The sequence below is a fragment of the Vanellus vanellus genome (genome assembly GCF_965231255.1).
Source record: "Vanellus vanellus genome assembly, chromosome: 2".
Taxonomy (NCBI): domain Eukaryota; kingdom Metazoa; phylum Chordata; class Aves; order Charadriiformes; family Charadriidae; genus Vanellus; species Vanellus vanellus.
Genome location: NC_138906.1, coordinates 99530799 through 99541983, shown reverse-complemented (window position 1 = coordinate 99541983; position 11185 = coordinate 99530799). Strand labels below are relative to the sequence as shown.

General features: G+C 41.0%; 1 protein-coding gene across 1 annotated transcript; it reads left to right on the top strand.

The window, feature by feature from the left end:
- The first annotated feature begins 45 nt into the window (after positions 1–45).
- Positions 46–10992, top strand: CHMP5 (charged multivesicular body protein 5). Its single transcript, XM_082479675.1, has 8 exons — positions 46–196; positions 5389–5493; positions 6283–6329; positions 7906–7999; positions 8080–8151; positions 9296–9404; positions 9807–9919; positions 10402–10992. The coding sequence occupies exons 1-8, from the start codon at positions 128–130 to the stop codon at positions 10450–10452; spliced, it is 660 nt and encodes a 219-aa protein (XP_082335801.1). The 5' UTR covers positions 46–127; the 3' UTR covers positions 10453–10992.
- Positions 10993–11185: the final 193 nt, after the last annotated feature.

Here is an 11185-nt window from a genome sequence, read left to right as displayed (position 1 = left end):
TGCTTCCGCCTTCGCCGCGGCCCCGCCTTAGGGGCGGAGCTTGGCCGGGCCGGCGGTGGGTTTCCGGGTCGGTGGGGATCGCTGCCGCTGTTGACGAGACCGAGACCAAGGCAAAGGCACCGCCGCCATGAACCGCTTCTTCGGCAAAGCGAAGCCGAAGGCGCCTCCGCCCAGCCTCACCGACTGCATCGGGACGGTGAGTACCATCCCGGGGCGACCCGGCCCGCGCCCGGAGCCCCGCCAAGGGCCGGGGCCGACATTGCACTGCTCGGTCCGGCCGCCGCCTCGGGAGGGACAGGGGAGCGGGGGGGCGGCCGCGGAGGCGGCACAGCCAGCCCGGGCCGTGGGGCGGGCATGGCCGGGCGAGGCTCTCCGTCCCCGCTGGGGCCGGGGCCCGGGCCCGGGGTTGAGGGCGCGCCGGGGGCCGATCCTCCGCTCGGGTGGGTGCGGGTGTGGAGCTTCGTGCGTGAGTGAGTTAGTGCGTGTTCGTGGGCCTGCCCGTACGCGGAAGTGACCCGGAGGCACAGGGGGTGCGTGGCCCTGCGTTGGTTTGGAGGTGGCACAGGCTGTGAGTGTGCGGGGGGTGGTGGTGGTGGTGCGTGGCAGCGTGCGTCTGAGTGTGGAAACACAGCTCTGTGGGGGCACGCTGTCTGCCTGTGTGTGTTATGGTTTAACCCCAGGCGGCAGCTAGGACCAGGCAGCCGCTCGCTCACTGTTCACAGTTGGGGTGGGGGAGAGAATCGGAAGAGTAAAAGTGAGGAAAAAAACCCGGTGGGTTGAGATAAAGACAGTTTAATAAAAAATACCAGAGCTGGGCACGCAAAAAAAGCAAAACAAGGAATTAATTCACTGCTTCCTATGGGCAGGCAGGTGTTCAGCCATGTCCAGGAAAGCAGGGTTCCATCATGCGTAATCGTTACTTGGGAAGACAAATATCATAACACTGAATGTCCCCACTTCCTTCTTCTCCAAGGTTTATATACTAAGCATGATATCAGCATGATGTCACATGACATCACCAAGGGATGTGGAATATCCCTTTGGCCAGTTGGCGTCGGCTGTCCCAGCTGTGTCTCCTCCTAACCTCTTGTGCACTCCCAGCCTACTGGCTGGTGGGGCCGTGTGAGGAGCTGAAAAGGCCTTGGCTGCTTAGCAACGACCAAAAACATCAGTGCACTATCAACACCAATCCAAATTGTAGCCCCACACCAGCTGCTAGCAAGAAAGTTAACTCCATCCCAGCTGAAACCATGACATTCTCTCTCTATATAAATATATATAAATATATATATATACACATGCACACACTTGAATGTACATAGCTACATGCTTATGCGTTGGTACAGTGTGTTTGTATATATGCGCACATGTATTTTAGCGTGCACTCGTGCATCACCACAGCATGCACAGGAGTGTACTGGTACATAACATTTGTAAGTGTGTACACCCATGCCTACATTTGCTTCTTCCGCATAGAAGCACATCCCATAAATGGATGCACACAGCGTGCATGTAAGGCCTGGTTCTCCTTATGGCCTCATGCGTATTTTCAGTATTTCCATCTGAGGATGTCAGTGCTCTGATTGCAGTAGCTAACTCCTGCCATGCCAAGGTGTGGAAAGGCAGGGACAGGAGCAAGGGAACCAGCCCCTCTGTCCAGTACAGAAGGTGGGAGGGCAAATCCCACCTTCTGATGACGATTGCTCTGTCTGCTACAGACGAGCTTGCTGTAGGGTTGATGGCGGTGAGGTCTGTAGATGAACAGTTAAACAAGCCCAGACCATGAAAAAAATGCTGAGGAAGCACATGATAGAACACTTCACATCTGTTGTAAGGTTGGCCTGTCTGAAAAGAAGATCAAGGAAAAGTTTTAAGAAGGCTAATCTTATAATTTCATAGTCTTTTTTTTTTTTTTTTTTTTTTCTTTTAAGTTTGTGAAGAAAACCATGGTGTGTTTTTACAGCTCCTTCTGTTGTAAACTAATTTTAAAAAGTAAAGAAAGAACATAGAGGTCTTGTATGTTTGTCTCAGTGGTTAACAAAGTCAGGTGAAAGGTCAGTGATGGTTGTGGTATAAATGGAGGTTAACCAAGGCTAACTAAGCATTGTCACTGGAACTTGACAACAAAAAGTTTCTGGGGCAAATCACATTTTTTTCCTCCTAGAAGATTTATTTTGCTACACAGTGGAGAGACTCTCTAAGGTAAATACCTAGTATTTGTTGGTGCTACCTACACAAACCCATGCTCATCAGTCTTTTGCGTATGCCAGTGGCTGGGATCGCGAGACAAGTGGTCATAGTTAGTGGTTTTCCCAGAATGTTATTTTATTGGCAAAGAATCTGTATTGCTTTTTAGCAGTATTAAGCCCAAACATAGCTCCAAGTATGTTTAATTAGAACAGTAACTAAAGCATATGCTCAAAAATCAGGATTGTCTTTCCCATTGTTATAGTAAATGCTTCAGTGGATGGCTCCAAAATCCATCTGAGATACTATTATTAATATTTAAATTTTTCAGGGCTGATTTTGCCAGTTCCACAGTTCAATTTCTGTGGATGGAACTAAAATTTAAGACAGTTCTGTATATTAGTAAGCATGGGGAGAAACATATTTCCTTTTACAAGTTCAGAGTTCATGAATTAACTTTTTGTGCCGATTTACATGAAGTAATCTGAGTTGTGAAAGACTTGCTGTATTTTCAGTTCATTTTCACAATAGTGAAGTCTTTAGTATAGCTCCTGCTACAGGACTAGAGATATCATTAAGTTTTTTTCTTAAATTGCATGTAAAGTATTATTGAAGAAAGTTGTGTGAGTTATTAAAAAAAACTTGCACTGTTTCTTTACCATGTTAAATTCAACAGTTTGGAGACTCAGATAACGTCAATTCTGTGCTGTTTTCTATCTTAGACACATTTTGGTGTGCCTTTCGAAAGAGTCAAATCGCTTTGTAAAATTTCTTACCATATTACTTCAATGGTAATTAGCCATTAAATGGCAGTTAGGAACTATTGTATTTGATGAGCAATGATTAATGTTCATAGTTACAATTTGTTAAAAATGTAGACAACTCTGAGGCAGTAATTATGCCTGTGTTTTGCACGTTCTTTCCTGTGTATGCAGAAGTAGTATAACTGAACCCAACAAGATCAGCACGCAATACACTTTTTTTCTGTGGTAAGAGAACGAGCATCACCTTGGGATATCTAAACAATTCAAGACTTGTTTAATTTGAAGAGCTGGTTGTGTGGGATCTCTAATCTGAAGTGTTTGCAGAAACCCACGAAGCACTTCTCCCTACTTTTCTTCGATGGCTGGTTACTATCGAGTTTGCTGGCTGGCTGTGTGATGCCCTCCTGTCTCCCCACTTACTCCCCGTGGGTATGTTCCCACTCTCCCTTGCAGTTTCTGTTCGCTCTTTTGCTGCGCCTGCCGTGCTTGCCTCGGCATTGCACTAAGTGGCAGATTTTTTTTTTTTTTATCCTTGCTGGCTGAGCACAGTCAGATGACTCAAAGCTGTCATGAGGCCGGTAGGAGGAAGGTTGCATCAGGAGCTGTGGCATTTGTATTGCTTTTACTTTTTCTTCTTCGAAAAAACACTCCAAATTTATGTTTTTTCCTAGTAGTAAGTAGGAAACATAGAAACAAAAGGCTAATAGTTTACAAAAGGCTAATAGTGAGAACAATGTTAAAATTCAGTCTTGTATGTGATGTTCTTTTTTTTTTTATTTATTGAAAGAAGATGTGATTTTGCTTAATAGGGATTTGGAATACCACGATCACTTTCTTCTGTTTAGATTGGGGCCCTTCTGTAGCAATGAAATGTACCTCTGTATGCCTTATTTGTGAGTAATAGAAAGCAGCTCTTCAAGTTTTAATGCAGTCTAGTTTTCTTTTGGATAAATTAGATCTGTTCTCCCTACTTCTGTCCATTTTCATTTTTAAAAGCTGTGTCCTATGTAATGTGTGTGTGAAATTTTTATGTAGTTAATCAGTGTAGGAGGACCTGTCTCCGTTTCCTGCTAGCACTGCCTAAGAGAATCATTATATAAGTAAACCAAGTAATGAGTTTTCCCCTGTAAATGACGGTGATGAAGATCTTGACTGAGGTGCTACACTTTGAACCTACAAGAGTTAAAATCATAAATCTCTCTCTCTCACTATTAGTAAAATATTTGACATAATAGAAAGCTTAATGCATTTTTTTTTCAATGCCAGCTGTGCCCAGGCACTTTAATGTCTTGTGTGGAGTGTTCATATTAAACATTCTGCTCAAGATGCCTCTGGCGAATGCATGTTGCTGTCATAGAGCAGAGATTTAAAAGGATCACCGAGACACCAAAATGAAAATCTGCATAATTATACATGTTGAGCCACACTATTATCAAGTCAGAAGTGTAAATTTGCACTGATTGGTCTCATGCTATAATTGGAGTGTAATTATATTCTAATCCCTAGAGAGGCTCTTTGGAATAAGAAGGTAATAAGCTTTATTTTGTTGTTTCCAGAGAAATGCTGTGATAGTCAGTTCATGTTAAGGAGGCTTTCTTTGTTTTGTTTTGTTTTTTTATGAATTTGTGTATGCTGTTAGAACTATCCATACCCATGCTTGACTATGTAATTATCTTCTTTAACCCTCTTATGCAGTAGGGTTAAAATATTCCCATAATGACGTCTTTGATAAGCTTTGCACCAGTGCTGTTAGGATTGACTGATGGAGGTCTCTTACTGAGTTATGCAGCTGCTATTGGGATTTGGAATGAAAGTGCAGTAAGAATTCAGAGTAGCTGCCAGGTGGAACTGCTGTGTCCTGGCTCCCTTTGCAGGAATTGATGGGAAAAGTGTCTCTCTGACAAAGCAGTTGGGCACCCTTGTCAAAAACGGTTGTTAAGTTTGGCCTTCTTAAACGTAACCAGTAATCTATGCATCATTCTGAAGGATTAATGTTCTCTGCCTACCAAACATAAACCTCAGCCTTGCTGAACACATCCCTGTCCCTTTTGCATTGCTCCTTTATCTGCCAGGATCGTACCCCTATGTTTTTCTTTTTCCATTCCAGTTTAGTCCCTGGCACTGTACGTTTTCAGAAATTCCTGAATAGAGACCGTGACTTGAGTGTGTGTGCAAGGAGGCGTCTCAAAATGATGAGAACGTGTTACAATGGCAGAGCTTCCTGCAACCTCGGGATAGTCCTTGTGCTCCCTGTAGAAGGTGTTTCACTTGATTCTGGTTTTGGATTCTCTACAAACTTTCAGCTATTTATAGAACATACTGAGTGAAGACACAATTCAGTTAGAAGCATAATAAAACCGAGGCTGTTCTTTTTATTGTCCAGTACCTGAATAAAACTTAATGGTTTTTTGTTTGTTTTCCCCATCATGTATTAAAGGTGGATAGCAGAGCTGAGTCAATTGACAAGAAAATCGCTAGGCTTGATGCAGAACTTGTCAAATATAAGGATCAAATGAAGAAGATGAGAGAGGGGCCTGCAAAGGTAAGAATCTTCTGTGGGATTTAAGCATGAGAGGCTGTGGCTCACACTTCTTGTCATGTAGTGGAGTGATATAGTCAGTTCATCAGGTTCTTAGAATTGCATCTTGCCCTACTGATGGGTTATAAGACCCTGCAGGATTACTTTAATTCTGAAGCATCTCTTAGACATGCATCTTTGAACAGTCTTCATTGGTTTTTGTTTCTTCCAAAGTGTAATGTAATCGCCCAATCAGAAGTAATGTGCTTGCTTCCCTTCTTCCGTTACCTGAATTAAGCCTGGTAGAGAGGCGGTTTTGTTCACCCGCCAAAATAAAGAGGTCTTCACTGTGCAGAAAGGGAGTAGGAAAACCTATTTTTGAAAGGGGATGAACATATAATATAAAATGTATCTAACAATGAACATATCTAATTTTTATTTAATAGTAAACATATCTAGTATAAGCAGTATTGTTAAAGTACTTTTGGCAGTCTTATTTGATGCTGACCATTAAAACGTGTTCATGAAAGATGGTTCTGATGGACTAAGTCTGACTTTGTATTCTGCTTGTCAAAAAAAAATAATTCAAAAGCCAGAAACTTTGAAAGTATTTGCTTGTAGAAGCTTTACATACAAGCCTGTTTGGTGAATCGTTAATGCAGGACAAACGCTGAATGTGACTACTGTTAAACTCTTTGCATTAGTAACTGAGGAATCTTTTGGAAAACTTGAATGTGATACATTAGATTTAAGCAGTATAATCCAGAGTAAAGTCAAATACTTTTCCTAATATAATAATACTGTGTCTTTCAGAATACAGTAAAGCAGAAAGCATTGAGAGTGTTGAAGCAGAAGCGAATGTAAGTTTTAACCTCCATCAGTTCTGGGATTAATGAATCCGGTTTTCTTTGAAGGGAGTGGTACCCTTTAATGTCTCTTTCCAGTACTTTTGCTTCTGAGTGTTCTTAAAAGAAAAAAGCTGAACAGGCTAGCCAGCCTTTCAGAAGCATCTCTTTACAAATTGTGCATCAGCATGTTTGTGCCTTATTTGTATGTCAGTATATAAATTTGGACTGGGACAAGCTGACCTAAATCTACTCATTACTAAAGCTATGCTTGGCTCCTGACCTTTCTGAGAGAGTGCGCCTCATTTTATATGATTAATTGATTCCTATAAATTGTGCACTTCATGAGCTTGTTCTGGTTTACTGGAAATTTACCTGTTCTCTGTGGACACCCTTAGGAGTTGAACACATGTAGCACAGGTAATTGTGTCTATGCAGAAAACAAGAATGGATGTGATAGGTCTAGCCCAGTATGCTGTCTGGAAAAGTGTCCCTAGTATGCTGTCCTGAAAAGTGTCCAGCAACAAATACAAAGGAAAGAATGTCAGAATGTGGCACGTGTTCAGGGGTACTTCACTGGAATGTTTTACAGTCCCTGAACTGCACATTTCTCGGGTGCTGCCTGAGCCAAAGCTTCTGTCATCTTGCATTTCATATCCCTCAGAGGAATCGCACCTCTACAGACTTGCTCAATTACCTGTTAAGTATTTGTGAACACTTATAATCCAAAATATCTATGCAATAGTTTAGTTAGATGTTGTGAGAAGAACTGCTTTCTTTTGGGTTTTATTCTTTTCTTTTTTGTTTGTTTCTTTGTTTGTTTGTTTGTTTTCTGCTGCCTCCTAATCTTCTTTGATAGTTGTTCCCCTATTTACAGTCACTGGGCCCCTCATAACAGGCTATCATCCTATCCCTCAGTCATCTCTTTTCCATCTTGATAAACAGTAATATATTAATTCCTTGTCTAGAAGCTGTTTTGTATCTGAATCATACTTGTCTTGCAGACCTACTGCCTTGGATGTTTGAAGAAGGCATTATTGTTCATTTATGTGTTCAACCGGATGTATTTTACATTCAAATTTAGCTTTGAGGGTGTTGATTTCTTGAGTTCTAAAGTCTCCCTTTTCTTTTTGGTTAGCCATAACAGTTTCCTTTTTCTACCCTATCTCCTTCTCTCCCTGCCCTCCAAAGCTCCAGTGCAGAGCCACTATGGTTTGGGTAACCTGCATCTCTTCCATTCTGCTTACAGCATTAGTGAGCAGTGGCACGCATCTCTACCTTATAGTGATAAAAACCTTCGCTATATCCTTACCTACTGTGTAAGCCTATACAAATATGGTATCGCCATCAGTTAAAACAGAAGCTTAGTCCAGGCGTAGCTTTGTCAACTTCAAAGTCAAAGAAATGCATAATAGCCAGATTTTTATTAAGCTATTTATTCTCATGTGATTGTTCGTAATACATTAAAAAATATATTCTGTTCCTATCTTCAGACTACTGTTGCTGTTCTTTTCATTTTTTTTTAAATTAAGAATTTTTGTGGCAATAAACAGTGGTGTTTTAAAGCCATTATTTATGTTGTTTTTAACAGGTATGAACAACAGCGGGATAATCTATCACAGCAGTCTTTTAATATGGAACAAGCTAATTACACTATTCAGGCACTGAAGGATACAAAGACAACGGTACCAGTATATTAATCTCACATTTGTTTAATTTGTGTATGCTACATCAGATACAAGCATGTTGTTTGACTCTATTCTAGGTTGATGCAATGAAACTGGGGGTGAAAGAAATGAAGAAAGCTTACAAGCAAGTCAAAATTGATCAAATTGAGGTGAGCTTCTGTAGTTTAAATTATTAAAGAACAGAAACAATGTACTGAAATAGTGATGAGTGGACTATGTAACTTAAAGGTAAGCTGACTGTTTTAGTTCACGTGAGTTTCCCTGCCTTTTTTATGCGACCACCATCATAATTAATTCCTGATTTCTCTGGTACTGCACAATCAGTTGTTGGCCTTATTGCACTGATTGTTTCCTTGCTGGGCTAATCTTTAATCTCCCCCTTCCTTTCCTCAGCACTTAGGCATAAATGTGGGTGAACATTTCCTGCTGTGGCTTTTTTGTCCTCCTCCCCCTGGCCCTGTTGCTACTCTTGCATACAGACTAGTTCTTTCCTCCCCTAGTTCACAGTAGTGCCAGATTAAAAACAAACAAACAAAAACAAAACAAACAAACAAACAAAAAAAAAACACAAAAAAAACCCCCAAACCCCAAAACAAACAATCCAAACAAAAAAATTCATTTCAAGAGGCCTCCAAAGCCTGGCCCTGTCTTTACATATTGCAGTTTAAAAACATAAGATCTTTAAATATAATGTAAAGTATGTTGCACTTCAACTCTTATCAAATACCAGTGCTGAATCCCTTTAAGTTCTCTTTCCTATGCTGTTTTTATATATGGCTTGCATTGTAAACCTTTAGGCAAGTATTGTCTCCTCACGTATACCCGAGTACAGTGCCAATATTTATGCTAAAGTATCTTTAAGCTTCTGCTGTGGCACAACTCAGGCTACTGCTTGTTCTTCAGACAGTGGGTTTAATTTCTCTTGATTTCGTACTCCTCCTTTTCAAGGTAATGCTGAACTGTGGGTAATTTCTTAGAGGCTTTCAATTTACCCTGAAGAATAGTTAAAACAAAAAAAACCCAAGAGAGTTCTGCAGAGCTGTTGTGTCAGAGTTCCTTTTACATTTACATTCCTCATACATTTATTATAATTTTAATAGTAGTTAAGGCCATGCTATAGCACGGAATGCATGTGTCTTGACTTTTATTAATGCTGCTTCAAAAAAATGGTTTATGCATTAAAAAATTTGAGTGCTTTGTACGTTGGAAGTATTAAACAGAATTTGACAAAGCTCTGATAAATTTAACTAAAACTATTAAATATGGACCAGTTGAAATTGTTTCTTGCTCCAGGACATACAAGATCAGTTAGAGGATATGATGGAAGAAGCCAATGAAGTCCAGGAAGCACTGAGTCGTAGCTATGGAACGCCAGAAATTGATGAAGATGACTTGGAAGCAGGTTAGGAAAGCAGAGGATGATTTTACACTACTGAATGTAAAAATCATCAGACAGTGATTTTTAATTTCATTAGTCAAATACTTTAAGTGTGTTTAAAAAAAAAAAAAGTTTTAATGACTTTTTTTAAACATAGAAGCTGCCTTTAAGGGCAGTAACAGAGGTATGAGGCAAACATGAGAGAGACATTAATGGAATGCTAAAATGAAGGAAAAGTGGTTCTCTCTGTTTTGTGTGTGTGTGTGTGTGTGTGTGTGTGTGTGTATTCCTGACTGGTGACTAAGTAGTACTAAATGAGTATGAATGTTAGCATTCAGTATGAATCCTGTTTCTCTGTAAGAGCATCTTTTCTTTTGCCAAAGGAATTCCTTGCATAGTTTTTCAACCCACACAATTCAATTTCAGAACTGGATGCGTTAGGTGATGAGCTATTAGCCGATGAAGACAATTCCTACTTAGACGAAGCCGCATCTGCTCCAGCAATCCCAGAGGTCACTCCTACTGACACGAAAAACAAAGTGAGTCCTTTCCTCTCTAAAAGCAAAATACATATATTTTTGTTTGTTTTGGATTAATTACATTTGTGTTGGTTGCTTGATGTTTGGATCCTTAATATTTTGAATAAAAAAATGTGCTTAATGTTTTATGTAGTTTGGATGCTATGTATGAGAGAATACGGTGTACTGAATGCTCTTTATTATATTTTAAAGAGTTAAATGGTGTTTTTTAACTCCTATCTAACATTGTTGGGCTGCAAGTAGAATTTAAGCGTACCATTACAGCATAACATAGTTATTCTTAAAAACATCAGAAAGTCTTCCGTATGTTTGCATTTGGGGCTTCATAGTGAGGAAGCAAACTGATGCTCGTATTTTGATCCCAGCTGTCACACAGGGACAATTGCAGATGTATCGCTTTATAGAAAGCGTAAGGAAATGTTTGGGAAATGTTCTCGTTGGTGGGGAGTTGTTAACCCGTTGCTCCTTTTCCTTTCTTACAGGATGGCGTATTGGTGGATGAATTTGGATTGCCAAAGATCCCTGCAACATAAATGTTTCAAAAGCACAATGGATATAATGAACTCTACAAATCAAATTAAGATTTTCATTATTTTAAATCCTGGAGAACTTGTCCTTCCAGTGTAACCTTACTATCACTACATCCTAGAATGCAGTATGAATGGCTGGTGGTGTTCTTTCTTTGAAGAAAGTTGTTCTACTACTGACTTTTCTATTAATGGAAAATTCGGCGTGGTTCCCTTCAGTGGAAGCAGCCGTTCCCATAGGTTTTGGTTTCCCTGTCTTACGGACAAAGTCGTACGTGGAGAGTAGTGGTGGCCGTCGGTAGCTGAGGTTTATTTTGACTTTGTATTATGTTTCTCTTTCTCGGAGCTTAAGCCTTGCCGCTTACTCTGTGTACAACAGCTCCCCTGTCACCACGCTGCTTTGATAAAAGAACTGAAAGCGATTTTTAAACTACTGCAGTGCAGAGACTTCCGTGCTGTTGTACTTGTAACCTTCTTCAACGCTGTCATAAATCGGGTTACCGTCACCGTGATGTATTCTGTGGAGGCATAAAATCACGTAGATCAGATGATCCGTTTGTGTGGCGTTTCTGGTAATTAATTAGGCCGCGCCCCGACACCCCCCCCCCAGCCTGCCGGCGCTTCCTTGTTTCCTCTTGCTCATTGCCGCCCCGACGGCTGTCGCCCTGCCCATGACCCCGGAAGACGTCGGGCCTGTGGTGACCACCCATCCCTCCCCCGCCGGGGGGGGCGGGGCTTG